The following is a 21,791-nucleotide window of genomic DNA, read 5'->3' on the forward strand; positions in this document are numbered from 1 at the left end:
GTTGTTTATAACAAGAAACCCATCACTTGCTTTGCAGCTTACCCACCGAGCAACAACATGCCCCATAACAATGGTACGGCCGCCACAACAACAATGACACAATATCCATAATGCACTCTGGTTCTTTCTTCCCCTCATGAATGTTTGCTATCACACCCACCTAGTTCCATCCATGGCCCGGTGTCGATTTGGTGGAATCCAAGACATATGTATTGAATTGAGTTTGAGGCTCTACTAGCTATTTTAGACTCTTAAATTTCCCATTAAGGGTTTGCCTACCTTGGAGGGGGGCTTCTCATTTTCTTGCCTTTGGTGCTACTCTGACCTTTTCAAATTACGATCCCTTCTACTTGTCGCCATTTATATGGTAGTGATGTGTGGATGTAGGCCAATAATGTTTCCCCCCCCTAGCAAAAACTGGTCTAGCCTCTCTCAGCCAACTACGCCATGTAGCGTGGGCCTTCTTGCTACACCACGCTACTACTGGTTGGCTTCCATGGCTATTGTGATTGTAACACAATAGAGTCTATCTGGTGTGCAGCTAATGCCTTGGTTATTACAAGGGGTGGCGGGAGCCCTTCATGGCTAACCTTCCTATTAACCACCTTGAACCACACATGGTAACAGAGAAGCATCAGCCGTTTTCTGCACAGCTTCGAAGCACAAAGGCAGGGTCATTCTTTTTTTCCATGCTTAAAAAAACAACCAACCCAAAATAGCAGTTGCCACGTGGTGGAGAACCCACAAGATTCTTTGCCACGTGGCTCAATCACATTTGCGTGCTTAAATAAGAACCTAAACCATAGTTATGGTTACAACAAAAAAAAAAAAGAAAAGAAAAGGGGTGTGCCACCTTCGAATTGGGAACGGAGGTAACCGTGGTTCAAATCACGATTAGTTTGCTGTTGAACGAACTAGGACAAAAGTGCGTCCGTCACCTGCAAAGGCCCCCATGCAGTTTGTTCATGTGCCACGCTGTTTGTATATCTGTGTAAGCATTTCACAAGATTAGAATCGTGCAGAAGGGACGCGTTTGCAATCGTCCCTGGCCCCCATGTGATCTTGCCTTTTGCGTGCATCAGTCTTTGCAGTCATATAGATACGAGGTGCTATCACATGGACAAAAAAGCATGGCCATGAAGTTCTGGGCGGCATGAAACAGATGGTAGTTTGGCAAAAGAGGTTGCAATATTGGAAAACCTTGTTTATTATAGTGATAACCCGCATCACTTGACTTGTTGTATCGCTCCAATAGATTGAAAAGTAGTGGATTGCCAGAGGTGTGATTGCTAAGAGTAAACCCTAAGGCAGAAAGGATGAAAGAGGATGATGGCGAATGGCCTGGAACCCTTCTTGACTATGGATGATATCCATGCTTGCCGTAGAGTTTAAGCATTATGTAGCATACCATGATGAAGAAGAGAGGATGCTGTTACAAGGCTCTGTTTTTTGCACATGGGCCTTCTTCCTTCTTTTCGCATGGGCACTACATTCTGGATTCTCAGGTAATCACATTGCTCTTCTCCCCCCTGCCCCCACCATCCCCAATAGAGAGAGAGAGAGAGAGAGAGAGAGAGAGAGAGAGAGAGTTATATTAAATGTCTTCAAAAGACCCAATGGGTCTATGAGACCAAAAGTGATACAAGAGTTCCATGTGGTACTAGGCCATGGAAAAAGACTAACAAAACTGTAAAAGACTCATACAACAGGATAGAATAGCTGTATGTCCATCTCATCATCATCACCACCATTATCATCATCAGCATAGTGTGCACTACGGTGAGCATGTGTATGCATGTGAAAATACATGTGAAAGATACATCTCCAAGTCAATACAAAAAAAGGAGGGCTCATGTGACACTGACATCATCATCCTTATCTCTCACTCTGAGAGAGCTAGATGTGTGGTGCATGTATATCATACTGGAAAGGTGGCAGGTGATCTATGTTGAGACCATGCTGAGTGAGCCACTGTATCATCTGTGAATACCATGATCTTCTATCTCCACTCTCTGCGAGCTGCCTGGACGCCTCAAAAGCTCTCTGTGAGAGTCAATTTGATGGCATATCTCTGATCCTCTGTATGAAGCAGATCGTCTGGAAGAGGGCCTCTACTAGCATAGGAGGTGCAGCAAACTCCATCCGGACAATGTCATGTGGGATGGAGGGTTTACTGCGGATCATCCGTGAGAGCTTGAGAATTTGAGGCCTCTCTATCTGAGACCATGTGGAGATGGCGAGCCCAGGTGCCCATACTGCTGTAGTATACATCAAAGCAGGGGTGACTAGTGTGTCAAACAACCACCCCTTCGTGCGGGGCTCCTGGAAGTGTGCCTGGTGACACTGTCTCTCTAGCATGGCCAGAGCTGCATACCCTCGTGTGAGTCTATCCCTGGCTGCCTGTGCCATAGTAAATCTTCCTGGCTGGCGGAGTCGTAAATGTAATCCCCAGGTACACATATGAGTCTACCACCTCTACCTGTCCTCTTGCTAGTGTGAAGATGGCCTGTTGTCGAACTGGCCCTGAGGTGTGGAAAAGCATGGCCTTGGTTTTCCCAAGGTTCACTGTAAGCCCCCTGTGTGTGCAGAAGTCATCGAGTGCATGGAGATGGTGCTATAGTCCCATCTGCGACTCAGAGACGAGAATAATATCATCTGCATATAGCATAATGTGGACTGTTGTACCTGAGATGTCTACCCCATCCCCACCACCATGACCAATGAAGTTAGCCACCTCATTGATGTATAGCCCAGATAGTGTAGGAGAGAGAGAGAGAGAGAGAGAGAGAGAGAGAGAGAGAGAGAGAGAAGAGAGGGAGAGAGATTACAAAAGACCCCAAGGGTCTATGAGACCATGAGCGATACAATGATACCATGGTTATGGTGAGCCATGGCAAAAGTAGCTGAAAAAAAATGAAAAACGACATATACATGTGCTATCAGCATATGACCCTGCGTGTATGAGGTACACTAGCCATGATCAACTAATGGTAACGTGTAATTTCTACCCCTGGTACCTAGAGGATCTATTCTTGCCCATAATGCCTCAAAACTTTTGTGTACTCTCAAATACACAAGCGTTTCCTTGGCAAACACTTCTTATATCAGCGTAAAACTATGCTCTCACTTGAGCATTGGTGATAGAAACCTGCAATGAAATTGCAAAAATATGAATACTTGAAGTCTTGCTGTTACCAAGGATCTTCGGGAAACTTGACCATTGGGAAGTGCCTCTCCCAATAAAATGGTCGCTTGGAGACATACACAAAGCATATCCCAATCAAATGGTTGCTTGGAGATGTATGCACAAAGCATATCCTCCAAAACCTGGTTCACCCTCTTTGTTTGCCATCAAGATAAGGTTGATCAATAAATACCTCCATATGTGAGAATCATATAACTATCAGGTATCCCAATACTCTCATCATGAGTAGTAATAATACTCTCATCATGAGTAGTAATAATAGAGAATGCACACATAAAACCCGTGTTCAAAATAGAACTCTGTTTGATAAAACATCTCAGGCCTGTGTTCAACCAGAACACCACTCATAAAAACCTCTAGTGTAAGCTAATATCTGTTAGTTCACATCCACGCAATAACTATACAACAAATTCTCGGTCCTTTCCCATGGCTGGTTGCTCCTAGATTTTTACTTTCAAGTTCAAAAGTCTCAGGGAAATCCAGGCTACCAAAACTCATACTAAACATAACCTAGGTGTCGCTAGGAGTCATATGCTCAGCATAATAATAGGCAAATCCGACCAATCAAATGATCTCCTAGTGCCGAATGCATATAGCATTTCAGCAAAATCTTGAGCAGGAACTCAAGTCAATCATTGGCTAAGTAAAGTGTCCAAAAAACTTCTAGTTCCTCTCAAACACTATGTCAAGATAATCGTGAAGAAAAATTGCACTGAGTGCTTTACTGGGCTTTGGGTAGAACTAGTATAACCCCCACGAGCCAACACATTACTATAGTCTTGGACATCTGCCACATCAGAGGCTAAAACATTTGCCACAACAAGGGCCAATAAAATCGCACGTGGTAGATCCTAACGTCCCATCTAGGATATGTTCCATATACGCTCTACAAATCCATCACATACTAGTTTGCGGACTTGCGAATGTTCCATCGAGGTATAATAAAGTTGCATGCAATTCCCTAGCAACATTCCGTTACTTAAATGTTGTAACCTCGAAGACTAAGTCAACCCAAGAAATCAACTAATATCAACATCAATGGTATGTGTTCGAAGTACGGATTTCTGGAAATAAATAATTTGCACGTGCGCGTCCAGATCCTCGGTTTTCCCAACACCACTCAAAACATATAAGCTTCTCCATACCAGTGAAACAAACCATTTCATCAATCATAGTTGCAATTAACAAGAAAAAACACTCCAAACATCAGCAATCCTCAATCTATTTTTTTCCCCTTCGAGTTGATTCACAATCAATGCTTCTCACCATTGGTCAACTAACACCCAAACATAAGGTTGGATGCATCAAGGAACCCTATATGCAGTAGCATATCCTAGTGTCCCATACCACCGGGATATACTCCATATAAGACCTCCTTTAGACGTATAAGCCCAAGTTAGAGTGATCATTCCTTCTTGGATCTTGTCTTGAAACAACCAAATTCCTACTTGAATGTCGGCCACTTTCAGACTAGACCCCACATGAATCTACCAATACAACATTCCCTATAACCTTCTCCTTTAATCTTGGGGCTGCCATAAGTGCGTAGAACTTAAAAATGACAAACCATGTCAGCGCCCCACTGACACTGTGCTTGTAGCTACTCATTGGCACAAATCACAATCATAAATGGCTAGCCAGTCTTTGAGTATCGCCACCACACCTAAGTCCTACTGTCTACACATGAATCTCGTGAAGAGCATTAGCAGCTCGTCATTCCAATTAAAGAATCCATAGACAACTGTCCAAATAATAGGAGAAGAATCCTAGGAAATCCCAAATATTAGCCAGAATAGTATTATGCCGCATCTCAAAAGAGACAATAAATCCTAACACAATGAAGTTTCCCATTGTACTGAAAGAAACCCACCATTTTACGAACCTTCATGTCTGCCCACTCCAATGTACATGCCCTATCTGGGAGATCCAAAATCCCCTATGAACAAGATTTTTCAAAGAACCTCTTCTCACATACCAAAACTATAGCATCTCTTGTCCAGAAACTCTAAGACGAGGCCAAGCAAATAAGGACAAGGAATACAACAAATGTACTGATCAATCATTTGAAAGATCATCCAACATTTGCTGTAACTTTGGGCTAAAACATATATGTGAGCCAAAGGTAATAAGGTACATTCTTCTCTGCTGTATGTCACCATGTATACTCATTAGACCGACTAGGTCACATGGTTCTACGGTCCACCGATCACAAAAAGTGATATCTATTCTGTAGAGACTTAACTTGCACCTTTTAGAATATTAGTAAAGTACCAGTAAAACTATTGCACCTCAAGGAAAATCAATTAGCCGGAAGATCCATCCTGTAACATGTTGATAATTGGGGGCATATGCTTGGTTCTCGGCCTCGTCTAGCCTGGGGACCTTTAGCGGCAGGCCCAGCTCGTAGTTTTAGAGACTGGCAGGCTTTCTGCAGTCTACCAGAGGAGACCCAGGTGGAGAGGCTGAGTCACTTCAGAGGGGGGTTGATTATGAGGGATGATATTCAGGAGGCACTTACAGAGGAGTGGTTCACACCCCTCGAGCCAGTGGCCCCACGGTGGATGGGAGCCTTTACACAGTTGGAGATCCTGATTGGTGTCAGAGCCAGCACTGAGGATGGCAGATGCCTTTATTATGAGATTCAGGATGAGGGCAGACTCCAGAGAGTGGAGGTGGAGTCGCCTTTGGTTGCAGAGTGCACCTTTCAGAGGATTCGGGTAGTGGCTGCCGCTTCTCGGAAGTGGCATATTGACCCCGACCCTGCTGATGTGCTCCCGGATTGGCGCATATGGGCATATGCAGCGTGCCCCTTGGCCCGGCTACAGTGGGACCCCGGGGAGTACGAGTGGCATGATCCTTATGCATCCCTTGAGGCCACAGAGATCACTTTTTTCCAGTATACTGTTCGGCTGGGACGGCATATTTTGACGGCGAGGAGGACGGTTTCTCCAGCGGCAGCGGGGCATTGGCGATTGCAGGGACTTTCACAGGAGTTCCTGGAGGATTTCTGGGCTCGGCTCTGGGCTAGTCGACAGGCCCGCAGGATCTCGGCTTTTCAGTGGGCTGGTCGCCCACAGGGGCTCAGCAGTTGGCACTTGGCTTGTTTACAGCGGTCTTCCGGCGGCCTGCGTCCGATGCGGCCACCCTATGGAGACACAGAGACATTGCCTTTGGGACTGCCCTGAGGCACAGCAGATTTGGCTGCGGATGCTGCGTATTCTGGCCCCCCTCTCTCCAGAGGGTATGTTTACGTGGGGTGCCGCTGCTTGGTCGACTTCGTCAGGGCCTGCTATGGGCTATGAGATGGAGCAGGGCAGTCAGGCCATCAGATTTATTAGGGGCCAGCCTCGCTTGGTTCCGGCACCGGATTTCTCGTCCGCCAGCTGGACACAGGAGAGGGATTTACGATGGGAGCTCCTCAGCAGCCTCACCATCTGGTTCACCTGGAGGGCCAGGTGCTTTACGGCCTTTGAGGGGAGATTAGAGCCACCAGCAGAGACTGTTCGGGGGATTTGGCAGGAGTTGATCCACACCCTGCGAGGACAGTACGACCGCATCCGGGGAGACTCGGATGAGGCGATCTTACGGCGCCAGGCCTTTCACGCCACTTGGTGCTGCGGCCCGTTCTACACCCTACACACGGGATCCCCCCGTTGGCACTACAGGCCACCTGTTTGGCTCTTCCCCCCCCCTATTGTATGATTTAGCCGCTCAGTTCTTTATACTGATGCTTGTACTTTACAGCACCTAGGGAGAGTCTCCCGGGCTGCCATGATGTATTCACCGCTCTTCTCTCTCTTAGGAGCAGGAGAGATCTTTTGTAGCCCTACGGGCGTTTTTACATAACTAATGAAAGGATCTTTTCTCGGAAAAAAAAAAAACATGTTGATAATTGTAAAGCTATCTCATGTGACCTTAGAGAAACCACATCAATGTATCAAATCACCTCAGTGAATTAGTCTTGATGGTTAGTCAAGACTCATGCTCCCTATGGACTCATCTGAGTCACAAAAACTACCATGCACCCCACTGAAAGCCTAGCGTAAAGCTGTAAACCGTACCAGAGAATGCACCTCCAAGAGTAAAGATTGTTGTCGGAATTAGATTGTTGAACTAAGGCTATAATCAGTATTTTCAAAAGAGGCAAGATTAATGATCGTACATGAAAGTAATAACAACTACGAATAGTCACTTCCACAAGTCATCAGCACTCGCCTATGACAAATCTTGATTTCTTTTTTTTTTTTTTTTGTAGAAAGGAGACTTCTATTAAGTATGAATAGACCATACAAAATCACGGCTAGAAGTTCGAACAAAAAAACCTCATCCCAGAATGTAGGGTGATCTCAACCAGGCCAGATAAGGTGAGAAGTAATTTTTTTTTCCCGACTAGCTTTAGGCCCAAGATCCTCTTGTAGTTACCATTTTGCACGGCCCATAGTAGGCCCTTCTTGTCGGCATGTAGGCGATGCCACCGAGGAAGCACCTAGTGGGGTTTTGAACCAAGGACCTCGTGGTCCTAGCTATCACCTCATTGGCAAGGTGAGGATTATGGCATTAGATTTTCATCCTTTCTGCAGAGGCATCCTCTCCGCAGAGAGATGTTGCACATTAGAAAGTTTGGGAGTGCATGCATAGACTTATCAAAGATGATATGTGTTTCTCATTGGATGCCCCCTTCTCGAAGGATGAGTTTAGACATGCATTGCAGGCTCTCTCAAAAAGGAAAATGCCCGCACTCAAAAGACTGGCTCTAGAAATCTCATGAACATGGGGACCTCACGGATCCGTCGACTGCTCCTTGTACTGAGCGCTCCTCTGTTGCACCCTTGACTTGTGCCCTTCCTAGCCCTTCTCTGCCCTCTCCTTCACGTGCCTGCACCGCCCTTTCCTCCACCTACCTGCTCAACCCTCTGCCTCCCTCCTCTTGGCTACCCTTTCCTTTGCCTACTTGCTCAATCCTTCTCCTCCCTCCTATTTGCTGACCACCCCTCCGCCTCCTTGCTCATCCCTTTGCCTCCTCCCTCTTCTTCTCTACCTCCCCTCCTCCGCCACCTTGGCCCCCTTTGCATTGCCCCTCCCCTGCATTTCCTCCCCTTCCTCCGCCACTTACCCCTCCTCTGCTTCACCTTGGGTGACCTTTTTTTCTTTTTAGCCTCAAGAATAGAATACATTGAAAAAGGGTTCAAGTTGGCCTCATTTTTCAATTAGCATCATGGCTAATCAATCCCCTCCGGCCGGGTGAAGCATGCAGTTTTCACTAGATGAGCTTGCGACCCTCTTTGCCGAAATTGAGAAAGATTCCAAGACGGCACTCGTTGGAAAAAACTTTGGCTCTCACCCCTCCCATATCTAGGCCCGTGATTGGTTACTAGCGGTGTTGCCCTCTGACTTTGCACTCCATTTCAAAGATGTAAGGCTACCTGGGAGAAGATTCTTCCAAGTAGACTTTGACGTAGAGGAGACAGGCTCAAAGGTGCTGAAGGGAAATCCTTTCCCTTTGGGCCCAAGAAAGATTTTCTTCCTAGTCTACACCAGCACTTTCATCCTGTCGAAGAAGATCGGAACCGCTACCCTGTTACACTCAGATTCCTAGGTCTTCCTCATGCTTATTGGCCATTTATGGAGGCCATTGGGGTAGCCTTTGGGCTAGTCCTGCAGGTGCTCATCGTCCTTGCTTTTCCCACTTTTGCTGCCCAAGTAGTCAGTGCCTCCGCTGATGTTCGTAGGGTTATGATGTTGGCTCGTGACAGTGAGTCTATTGAGGATTTTATGCTGCTTCTGGGACCTAATGGTCCCTTAAAGCAACGTGGAGATATCAAATAGACATGACCAGTTTGTCATTACCAGATGGGCCACTTTGTGCGGGATATTGACCTAGGGCTAGGGGTCGTGGGAGGCGGCGCAAACGCACTCCTGAAGCGACACAACCTAATGCTACACCTCAACTAGCTTTTCGCTAGGAATCGCAGGTCGTCTCTCACGGACGCCCTCCAGGTGGGAATGCTGGGGCACAGGATGATGCCTCTCCCAAAGACAATGTATAGAGTGATGATGTATTGGGTTAGAGTGATGTGTTTGTAGAGTCATCCTCTTGCAGAAGGATGTCACATCAGGGCAAAATGACTATGTTGAGTCCTTGCTTGGGATGGGCAATACGCAGGATGCACTTGGTATGGATGCACAAGACATGTTGGCATCTTATGAGGCCTTGCAAGATGCACAACAAGATGTATGCCACGATGCCTTGCAAGACACCCATGCATTGTGCACGTATGGAGAGATTGTCTAGAGTCCAGGACAGAGTGAACATATTGACCTTGGACTTTGCTCCAAGGATTACTGTAACTCGCGGCGGTGAGTGCCCGGGGGACTAGGGCCTTTGACACACTTGTTGATACCATCAATGCATATTAAAACATTTAAACATGGCCACAGCCTTAACACATATCCATCATCACTTTGCATAAAACATAAAGCAGGACAAAACATCCACAAATGCTGAAAATGGAGCTTGCACGTGTGACACCGCATAGAGGCCGGAATGGGCCGACCCCCCCCTTGGAGTATTTTATTACCCAAGGAGAACAATATCATGTACAAGCTTTGAGAGCCTTACTCTCCCCACGGGAGATGCCGGATTATCCATATACAAATGCCATAACACAGCCCAACACGAGGCAACCAAGCCGGAACATAGGCTGTAGAAATGCCGAGCCAACAATATAATCCATATACCTCCGTGTGGATACTGATTCTTCCCCAAAAACCACGGGTCTTCATGCAATAGAGAGGGTACAGCAAGTACAACTCTCCATTCAGTCGGTACAGCAGGTACAATGGCTGGTATAGCCGGTACAGTGGCTGGTACAGCCGGTACAGCAAGTACAAATGCTGGTACAGTAGGTACAGTGGCTGGTACAGCAAGTATAGTGGCTGGTAGTCGGTACGGTGGCTGGTACAACAGGTACAGCAAGTACAGTGGCTGGTACAGCAAGTACGATGGTTGGTACAGCCAGTACGGTGCTGGTACAGCAAGTACAGCAAGTACAAATGCTGGTACAACACATACAATGGCTAGAAATCATAATAAATGATTGAATACCCTTGCCTTTAGTATTTCTTCGCGATGGAAGCCTCCAAAACAGTCCCCAACAGCCGGTATTCTTCATGGGCAGCCTTCAAGAGAGAGAGAAAGAGAGTAGCCATCATTAGGGAAGCCTTCAACGGTGGTAGAGGCTAGTGTGCAGCAAGAGAGCCTCTATTAATGAAGAGAGAGGGCTCCAATTTATAGATTTGGGCCTCCCATGAGCTAAAATGGCAAGAGAAGGCTACAATGACAAGTGGAGAGCCACACAATAGCTGAAGTGACAAGTGTGAGCCCACTTGTCTCACTTTGATCCATTTTCTAACAAGTGTCAGGCCACTTGTCTCACTTTGATCCACCTCCTTGCCACATGTCCCAATCTAAGAGATGGGTCCTTCCATAAACTTTATCTCTAAAAATATCCCAATTTGTAGACATTCTGTCATAGGCACTTTGCCAACTCTAGGTATCTGCTCAATTCCAGATGTAATGACGCGAACAGAATTTCCATCGGAGTCGGGCCAAAAATAGCAACTCTCCTAAATTTTAGGAGTGTGGTCCTTTGTATACTAGGATAATCCCCCATTCCCAAAGCTTGTACTTTCCAAATATTTAAACATCCTGGAGTCCACCAGACCCCTTTCAGACTGGGAAATGTCCAGGCTGGTGACATCCTCCCCAACTTCTTAAAAGTTGTCCGCAACTTTAAGCTTCAAGCCATATATTCAAGATATAATCATGTCCCATCGATTGGGCGAGACGAGACAGTCTCAAAAAAATCCAATATAACTGAAGAATCCATGTCCCAAAGAAATGGGCGAGACTAAATAAGTCTCCATAATACCAATATCAAAATCATGTCCCAAGATAAATGGGTGAGACAAAACAGTCCCATTAGTCCAGTTAGCATAATCCATGCCAATGCATATGAAATTCAACATTTAGAAAACAATGGTATGTCGATGTAGATCACCAAGGAGCTGCCTTGACGCCCGGCCCGACTTCAGTGCCCATATTCTCTACCATTGGCTCTATGTTCTAGCAAGCAAGGTAGCAACATCTTGAAGAGCACTTAGGTCAAGAGAAATACTACACAGGGCGGCTAAACAAGGAGTCCTGAAAACAATCACTCGCAGGCATAGATAACCTGGTGTTCCATACGCATTTCTGCTACACATAGTTCATAGGCATTTCGGCCACCAACTCACACTACCCTCTCAAGTGCCCATGTTCCCTTCCATCTGCTCTCTATTGTTCCACCCACACATGGTAGAAACAATCTTCAAGAGAGCACGTAGGACAAGAGAACACTACACAGGGTATGTTGTGCTTGTCACTACCCTTTGAAGTGCCCAGGGTTCCCTTCCATCTGCTCTCTATTGTTCCACCCTCACATGGTAGAAACAATCTTCAAGAGAGCACGTAGGACAAGAGAACACTACACAAGGTAAGTGAACCATGAGTTCCATAAGTCCAATGCATCCCAAATAAAGGGAGCCAAAAAGAATAATCCATCCCAGTAAAAGGGAGCCATAAACATAATCCATAAACCTGAGGATGGATCCAAATTCCTAGAAAAGAAGTCCAAGAATCCATACACCTGTATACCATAATCCTTGTATACCATAACTCTTACCATATACTCCGTGCTAGCCACACACCTTGGAGTAGAGGTGGAATTTATCCATAAAAGCATCATATCCATGAGATAACCAAAGATTTCTTCTCTATAAACTCGGACAGATTCGTCCATAGAAATTGCTTGTGAAGCCCAATATCTATATAAATCTCGTCCAAGAAAGAAATCTCCATAGATATATTCCATCCCAATAAAGGGAGCCATGAAAAGAATTCATCCCATTAAAGGGAGCCATAAACAATGTTTCCCTGAAACCATCTCAAGGCAAACAACAACACCTTTCTCCTTGCATAGCTATACAAGGGTTAGTGAACATCAAAAACACTTCATAGCAAAAGCACTAACTTTGCAAACTCAATGTATACTTAGCTTTTCTTTTCCAGGTTGGTCATGAAGCCAAAAGAAATATCTCGTCACCATATCCTTAAGATATCCTGAGATATATCTCCATATAGCTTGCCTGTAAGCTTGATAATATAATCCACAATATCCATATGGAAAGAGTGCTAAACGTGTGCACATAAAGCCAACTCCATACTTCCAAGATAAATTTTGTGAATTCATAAATCCTTAGATCAAGCTGTCTATTGTTCATGCTCTTGCTTCATAGGCTCTGAAGTGGCTGCCCATGCTTAATAGCAATGATGGTAAGTGTGGTCCCCACTCCAGATCTTTTCTCTTCCTTATTGATAGAAGGAAGCCTCCGCTTCCAAGAAAGCCTATGCTCTGATACCAATGTAACTCGCGGCGGTGAGTGCCCGGGGGACTAGGGCCTTTGACACACTCGTTGATACCATCAATGCATATTAAAACATTTAAACATGGCCACAGCCTTAACACATATCCATCATCACTTTGCATAAAACATAAAGCAGGACAAAACATCCACAAATGCTGAAAATGGAGCTTGCACGTGTGACACCGCATAGAGGCCGGAATGGGCCGACCCCCCCCCCCCCCCCCCCCCCTTGGAGTATTTTATTACCCAAGGAGAACAATATCATGTACAAGCTTTGAGGGCCTTACTCTCCCCACGGGAGATGCCGGATTATCCATATACAAATGCCATAACACAGCCCAACACGAGGCAACCAAGCCGGAACATAGGATGTAGAAATGCCGAGCCAACAATATAATCCATATACCTCCGTGTGGGTACTGATTCTTCCCCAAAAACCACGGGTCTTCATGCAATAGAGAGGGTACAGCAAGTACAACTCTCCATTCAGTGGGTACAGCAGGTACAATGGCTGGTACAGCCGGTACAGTGGCTGGTACAGCCGGTACAGCAAGTACAAATGCTGGTACAGCAGGTACAGTGGTTGGTACAGCAAGTATAGTGGCTGGTACAGTCGGTACGGTGGCTGGTACAACAGGTACAGCAAGTACAGTGGCTGGTACATCAAGTACGATGGCTGGTACAGCCAGTACGGTGCTGGTACAGCAGGCACAGCAAGTACAAATGCTGGTACAACACATACAATGGCTAGAAATCATAATAAATGATTGAATACCCTTGCCTTTAGTATTTCTTCGCGATGGAAGCCTCCAAAACAGTCCCCAACAGCCGGTATTCTTCATGGGCAGCCTTCAAGAGAGAGAGAAAGAGAGTAGCCATCATTAGGGAAGCCTTCAACGGTGGTAGAGGCTAGTGTGCAGCAAGAGAGCCTCTATTAATGAAGAGAGAGGGCTCCAATTTATAGATTTGGGCCTCCCATGAGCTAAAATGGCAAGAGAAGGCTACAATGACAAGTGGAGAGCCACACAATAGCTGAAGTGACAAGTGTGAGCCCACTTGTCTCACTTTGATCCATTTTCTAACAAGTGTCAGGCCACTTGTCTCACTTTGATCCACCTCCTTGCCACATGTCCCAATCTAAGAGATGGGTCCTTCCATAAACTTTATCTCTAAAAATATCCCAACTGGTAGACATTCTGTCATAGGCACTTTGCCAACTCTAGGTATCTGCTCAATTCCAGATGTAATGACGCGAACAGAATTTCCATCGGAGTCGGGCCAAAAATAGCAACTCTCCTAAATTTTAGGAGTGTGGTCCTTTGTATACTAGGATGATCCCCCATTCCCAAAGCTTGTACTTTCCAAATATTTAAACATCCTGGAGTCCACCAGACCCCTTTCAGACTGGGAAATGTCCAGGCTGGTGACAATTACCTCCTCCTCTAGCATTTTGGAAGGTGGATTCAGACTCCGGCCAAGCGATTGCTCAGGTTTGGAGTCAAAACCACTTCTTTACCATGAGGATTGTCTCATGGAATGTGCAGGGCCTAGGGAGGCTTCTCACCTGCAGTAGGAAGCACCTTCTTAAGGATGAGCTCCACCGTGCCCTTACAGGTGGACCTATGGATGTGTATCTTGCAGGAGCACAAATTGGATATGCATTTCTGCAGGAAAACTAGTAAGTGTTAATATCCACCTCTCAGCATGTATCTCACATCCGTGTTTTGGTGCACATTTGCAAAGGCTCCTATTATGAGGAGAGGCTATTGGTGCGCGTGTCTTTGGGCTTAGATGCCAATGGGGTCGTTATTGTGACCATTGATGGTTAGGAGATAGTCAAGGGTTCGAGCATTAGCTGGGTGTTAGCCCCGGCTCAGAGGTCCTAGGGGAGTGAAAACCAGCCTTGACGGGCGGTGAAACAAACACTCGCACATAAAACACTTCAACGCCATTGAGGACCTAGAAAAAGAAAACAAACAGGGGGAGCTAGAGTGCTCGTGCAAACATTACACGGACACCGATTGACCCCAAATCGCAGTGGCGCCCCTTGCGGTATTTCTTTAATTGATTATAAGAGCTTTGATTACAATAAGGCTGGAAACTCAGCCGTCATAGTAGAACCCTTGAAGCCTGCAAAGAACCTGCATCTGGCTTCTGGTCCACTCGGCATCCGCAAACAAATCCAGCCATTGTTCACATCGAAAGACTCTCTCACATTGAGTCTGCAAATAGAAGCTTTCTCCCATGATCAAGGCTGCCACAACCATCCATAGCCTCTCACACTATGAACAGCATCACACCCTGACACACCCAGTGCTCCTGCATCACAACACAGATTCCCAAACTGTCTCTCAAAAGAGAACTCGTATCACAGCACAGCATACCATACAGTTGACACACCTGTACCAACCCTCTCTACCTTTCAACGGTATATCCATCTCTGTCATGGATTCCTTGTCCCCTGTCCAATCAGTAGCAAGGCTGTACCAAACATATGTCCATTCCTGTACCCTTTGCCTGCATGTGACCTATCTCCTGGAGAAACCCAAAAACATGTCTCTTCGAGAAAACCTACGACCTGTTTCCACATGAAACCCTTAGGTCTGTTTCCCTTTGAAACTTCTGTCCTGTTTCCATACATCTAGTTACGTGTTCCCTCATGAAACATCTGGCAACATAGAGATGCCCATAACTGTAGGTCCCACTGTTCCTTTCTAGCAGGAAGAAAACAATCTGCTCCATGAGCACGCAGCCATGCGAGCTTGCATCACTCCCATGCCAAGAAACATAACCAAATGACCTTGTACTTGCAGCCAAAAAACCCAAGCACATAGCTGAATTTGCAGCCAAACAAAAACAGCCCATAAACTGTCCCAAAACAGTCCTGACTATGCGCCTCCTTCTGCCTGCCTCCCCTCTCTTTCAGTGGTGGTCTAGTGGCACTCAATGTAATTAAGTTAACGCCTAGTAAAGGACATAGGGAAGTCCATGTTGTGCTTCCCTAGCTATGCTAGCACAGGTCCAATATCAAAGGCTAAAGCATCTATATGCACATGGATGATTAGATCCCAGTTGGGGATCTTAGGATGTGTGCACTTGCTAATGCCTTCTTTAGTTTCCAAGGGAAAGAGAGAGAGAGAGAGAGAGAAAGAGAGAGACTGTGCGTGCTGCCCTACCAACCTGCCAACCTGTTGCAAAGAGGGAAAAGCCTTTGTGTGCTGTGTGCTGCAGCCCGACTGTGTGCCCAGATAGAGAACCAGCCAGCGTTGCTGCCCAACTGTGCGCCTGGAGAGAGAGAATCAGCCAGCGTCGCTGCCCGTCCAGCTCACTGCTTTTCCACGATCACCAGGACCTGCATGCAGTCCAGCTGCCAGCTCTTTCCACCTCCAGCAGCCCTGTAGTTGCCTGCGCAGAAAGGGACCTTGCAGCCTGCACCAGCACTGTCCGCTTCCCGCGGCCCTGTAACTGCCAGCATGCCTCTGTCTCCTGCCCTGCCCTTCACAGACACCTGGGAGAGAGAGAGAGAGAGTACAACGTGCTCTCTTGTGTACCCTGCCGAACAGCCCCTCCTCAGCGAAAAAGCACACACACATCAAGAGATAGGCGCCTCCTATCTGCCCGCCAGCCCCTCTTCTCCAGAAAAGCACACACGTGGCCCCAAAATAGCATAAGGGCCACGTTTTTTTTTTCATGAAGGGCATTATAATGATTTTTAAAGGTTTTTGAAACCTTTTAAATTAAAATCTTTTTGCCCCCTTCACACTTGGGGTTGTCCACACATGGGCTCCCTTTTTGACTCCAACCTGATGCCATTCACACTGTCCACCATGTCCCCGTGCACACCTGCATACTGTCCAGAGAAAAACACAGGGTCGTGACACTTGAAAAATGGCAAGCGTCCTCGATTGCACTCAATGGCACAGTAAAGCATCTTATGAGTAAAGAATCCCCATATGACAAAAATAATGGCCCTCCAATGCATCTGGGTGATAAAACAATCATCCTGCACAATAAGCCACACTGTCACGCCAAAGTGACAAACACCTCTTGCTTGTTCCTTCAGAACCTACAGCAAAAGTCTAAAATCAAATGGAAACACGTTAACTGTGTTAGCCAAAAACAAAACCATGCATCATTCTACATATGGCACACATATGCATTCGCAAACAATATGCTCCTCAAAATGCTCTGCCTACTCCAAAGAAATAGTCTAAGGGCTGCTCGCAAGCCTTACGCCCATGGGCATCCCGCAGGACCCACGACTGATGGTACAACATGAGCATATGCAAGCACTCAATGCATCCAAACACTACATCCACTAAGTACTTTCCCACATATGTTTCATGGCCATCCCGCAGGAGTCACACCCAGTGGTGCATCCATGAACATAACAAAGCACTTGATGTATCATACCAACATACATGCAGCACACGACACAATGCAGAGTATTTCCCAATGTATTCTCAATGATACCAGGATCCAATGGCACCAGAATACAAATATACCTCTACCTCAAAAAGTGAATGCATACATGCACAAATAGAGTTCAATCCATATATGAACCAAACCAACTCTAGGACTGCTCGCAAGACTTATGCCCTCCATAGAGTTATCCATAGTTGCAGTTAGAGTTCAAGGTGCGCGCGACTGTGAACCATACTCAACCATCATCTCATGTGTCTAGAACACAAGATCATAGAAGTCCCATAAGCAGATGTACTGTCAGCATCCAGTACCTTCAGGTGGATACAAAGATGTCACCAAGCGACTCCTAGATAACAAATGAGCCTGTCTGTAACAACAAGGGAGCGGAGGTGCTACCCCCCTCTTGAGCATCAGGCAATGCTCCAGACCTATGCTCTGCTGAACATGAATGAGCCGTAACAAGAGTCGACTCCAACTCAAAGGCATCAAGATAAAGCTGCAAATCCTGAGGTGAATCTGCTAAGTCACCCTCCTCCATCCACTTCGCATCCATCAGTGAACCTCCTCCATCCACTTCGCATCCATCAGTGAACAGCTCTTGAACTTCACAGGATAGCGACGGGAAACTTTACCCTGTACCTTTCTTTCCTTATGTGCCAGTATTTGCTTGGGAATAAGAACCTTGTCAAGTTCCTCCACTTCCGTCTGAGCCTCATCTGATACATCCTCAGGCACCCAAAACCTGCTTGCACTCCACCCAAGTGGTAAGCACAAGTCCTCGATGAAGCATAGTAGATCACCACTGCTAAACATAGAAAGAAACTGTCTTCCAAACCCATGAAGCCTCCGTGAAGATACCACCGGTGACAAACTGTCGAAAGCCATAGCCTTCAACGCATCTCCTGCACCATAACACTTCAACTGCTTCTAGTTCCTGGCCGACTACTTCTTGTCCTTCATTAGTCTTGCACATTCATCCACCAGCATTCACAGAAGGCAAGCTTTCTGGGACAAACTACTCTTTGGAAATTCAAAATCAACGCCATTCTAGACTCCTATGAGATTCTAGAAATGGTATGCAGAACCAGTGGGAATCCTCGACCCCAACAACAACTGCGTGAACACACTTTCACTAGATGCTACACTTCTTCGGGCATGGAAGATGCACAATGCTAACGCACTGTGCCATCGTCACCAGCGTACGTGATTTTATTCTTATTGTGATTCAACAGACAACTAAGGCATTGTAGGCTTGAATCATACCAAACAAGGAATCAGTATAAGACTCGACATCAGTCTAAGATTCAGAACCCGGAGAATCAATGTGCTACTGAGAAGATTGCTGAAGGAGAAGCTGTTGAAGCATTTATCACGTGGATCAAAAATCTGCGGGATCAAATGGCTGCTATGGGGATTACAAAGACAAGTGAGGAACTAGCCTGGAGGTGCATCCCAATTCTTCCGCAAAAGTACGACGACTTGTTTATGGCACTAAATTCTCAGGTTAGAGTACCATCTCTATTATTTGAAGAATTTAGTGCTATGTTGCTTGAGGAGGAGATGAGACTCAAGATCCGCGATGGCGGTGATGTTGCATTTTTAGCCAATGCTAAAGGCAAAGGCGCGGCATCTTCTGATGACAAGAAGAAGAAGCCAAAGAAGAAGAAGTTTAAAGGGAGTTGCTATTATTGTGACAAGAAGGGTCACGTTGTCAAAGACTATAGAAAGAAGTAGACTCACGAGAAGAACGATACTATGAAGTCTTCATGGAAGGGAAAGGAGTCAGTTAACAATATCGAGACCGAGCTTGAACTTTGGGTTGCCATTGAAGAGGTATGCTTATCTGCTTAGGCTCTAGTTGTTGATGATTCATGGATTTTGGATAATGGAGTATTCCAACATGTGACCAGTAAAAAGGGTTGGTATAGTTCTTGGAAGTCTCTGTAGGAACGCATTTGTTGGGAATAATGCTAAATGTCCAGCTGAATCTGGAACTCTTTTGTGGTAGCTAAAGGTGAAGAGAAGAAGCTGTGAGACGTGCTCTATGTGTCTTGAATCAAGAGGAATCTGCTGTAAGTTGCTAACGATGACAGATCGTGGGCTTGAAGTACGCTTCAAGAAAACTAAAGTAAAAGTTTTAGATGCTTCTGGCAAGTTACTCGGCAAAGGAGTTAAGGCGCAACAATCTGTATGAGACGACTGTCCTTATAGTGACTGCAACAGATAAGAGCATGAGTGGGTTTTGGCATGAGCAATTTGGTCACATTGGATTTGCGGTATTGAAGGAGATGTAGAAAAAGGGAATGGTAGCTAATTTGCTTGCATTTTTAGAATTGCAGAAACCATGTGAGGCTTGCATGATGAGCAAGCAATAGCGCGGCAAGGCATTTCCATAGGAGAGCAACAATAGGACAAAGGCTCCTCTAGAGCTGGTACATACTGATCTCTATGGTAAGATGTCTGCTATTGCATTGGGAGGATCTTCTTACTTTATGTTGTTAGTCGATGATTATGGTAGGAAGATGTAGGCTGAAGCTTTTGTCAAGTTTAAACAGTGGCATAAGCTTGTGGAGAATGAGATAGGAAAGAAGGTGAAAAAGAATGCTTCGCACATAGTACTTGAGGGGCACTAGTCAGAGGATTATGCAGATTGATGCAGCCATACTCAACCATTGGATCATAGGAAACTTCGTGGAAGGGCCTCATCATTGATGGTTGGGGGTGTTTTCAAGGACAAGGGTTCCCCTTCAGGTCATATGCCTTCCAACTTCAAGTGAGGACGATGTACCAATTTTTTACTTCATTCATGATAGATGGTTCTTGGAGAGAAGTCTTGGGCAGGATTTCAATGAGGGTCCGATGGTCCGGCCGGTGAGAGTGATGGGCAGAGCAAGGAAGAAATTTTATGTTGATCCCCCTCAAGGGATGATTACAGATTCTTGGAGCCTCTAGTTATATGATGGGCGTCCTATCAGATATGTGCATTGGGACCCTTGTGACTGGGAGTGGACGGATACTTTTAACCCCATGAAAAGCACGCTCTTCTTTAGTTACAGTGTGCAGAACACTAGACACCTGTTTTTGAGACACATCCAGAGTGTCCCTACTCTTAGACCTCAATGGGAGGCTTGCGGGATCACCCTTGACATTCGGAGAGCTTTTTGGTGGAGGTTGTGGCACTCGTATAGGGAAACGAATATTTCCTCTTTTATTGGGCTTTCTCTACATGGTGATCTTGCCACCAACTAGTGTTGTTGGTGCTACCTAGCTTGCTTGAGATGCGCAGACCTTCAGAGAGGAGTGGTTCGGCGGTGCTGTCTTCGAGACTTGCTAGAGTCAAGCTACACATCACCAGCACAGAGGTGGACACTAGATCATTGCTAGCATCAGAACCTGTCACATTTGGAAGGCTAGATGCACTGAGGCCATGGAGGACACTTTGGTTTATGATACACAGTGCATTTGCAAGATTTGGCGTGATGTTATCTACATGCTCATGGCCACTTGGGATAGGATTCAGGGATCCTCAGGGATTTTAGAGAGAACATGTGGCTAGTTCATGAGATAGTGGGATCATGGCATCTTTCTCACTACATCTCATATGGGACCTTGCTAGCGGCAGAAGGCACCGGATCAGTTGAGATTTCCCCCCTACTTGATCTGAAATTTCCCTTTTTGTATTTTTTTAAAATACTTAATAGAAGTCTCAAAGAAAGTGCCTAGGGGACGATGGTCTCTCCCAATCTTCTTTATATAGTTTTGGGACCACATTGGGGATGAAATCACTGTTGCTTTATAGGCGATGTGGCGTACAGGTACAATGCCCCCCCTTTCTCATAGAGGATCTTTACCCCAAATGGTAGGGCAAGACCAACGTCAAGCAGTGGAGGCCAATCACTTTACTTGAGTCTGCATATAGAACTTACCTAAGGCTTTGAGTATGAGGTTACAGCTGGTTATTCAAAGGATTCTTCATGACTCACAGAATGGGTTCCTCCAAGCAAGGAGTATATCTGATAACATCTCATTTTGGGAAGCTGTAGAGTGGGATAAATCTGGCCAACCTCTTGCCATCCTTCTGATGGACTTTGAAAAAGCACATGACAGAGTGATTGGGGCTTTTTGTGGAAGGCACGATGGCACGTATGGGGTTTTCCCAGGCTAGATGTAGATCAGAGGGGTTTCTTGCTTGTATAGGGAGGCCCATAGTACAATTTTGGCTTGCGGAGGATTTGTTGAGTGCTTTCAGATTCACCGCTTGGTGTGGCAAGGATGTCTCCTAGCTCCCTTATGCAGCACGCTACCTCATAGTAGCGGAGGCTATAAGAAAGCTCATTCGGCTACTTGTGGAGTCACGCGTCTCAGCTTGCCTCTATGTACAGAGGAAGAGTTATTGGACTTGAAGCTAGCAGATGATACCACGATATTTTTGGAGGCCTCACATGCATGTCTTTGTGCCTTCAGACAGCCTTGGAGATTTTTTGTTTGGTAGCACTAGCCATCAGTGGGATTTTGGATCAATGATTCTTCGCAAGTCAATTGGGGTTTGGATGTAGGATTCACTTGGATTGAGAGAGGATGCACTGCCAGATACCTTGGTTGCCAGGTTGGCATTGACATCTTCCTAGCACAACAATTTGCGCCTCTTCTTGGAGCATTAGAAGAAAAGTTCAGCATTGGAGTAGCAGGAAGCTTG

General features: G+C 45.9%; 1 protein-coding gene across 3 annotated transcripts in view; it reads left to right on the top strand.

Moving 5' to 3' along the window:
- Positions 1-1,251: 1,251 nt before the first annotated feature.
- Positions 1,252-21,791, top strand: part of LOC147628476 (uncharacterized) — a 127,211-nt gene continuing 106,671 nt past the window's right edge. For all 3 annotated transcript variants that reach the window (XM_086813630.1, XM_086813631.1, XM_086813632.1), the window contains exon 1: positions 1,252-1,505. In XM_086813630.1, coding sequence (XP_086669756.1) covers positions 1,364-1,505 — 142 coding nt within the window. In that variant the 5' untranslated portion in view covers positions 1,252-1,363. The remainder of the gene's footprint in view (positions 1,506-21,791) is intronic.

This window comes from Cibotium barometz, chromosome 19 (assembly GCF_041138505.1).
Source record: "Cibotium barometz isolate CiBa-2024 chromosome 19, ASM4113850v1, whole genome shotgun sequence".
Classification (NCBI taxonomy): domain Eukaryota; kingdom Viridiplantae; phylum Streptophyta; class Polypodiopsida; order Cyatheales; family Cibotiaceae; genus Cibotium; species Cibotium barometz.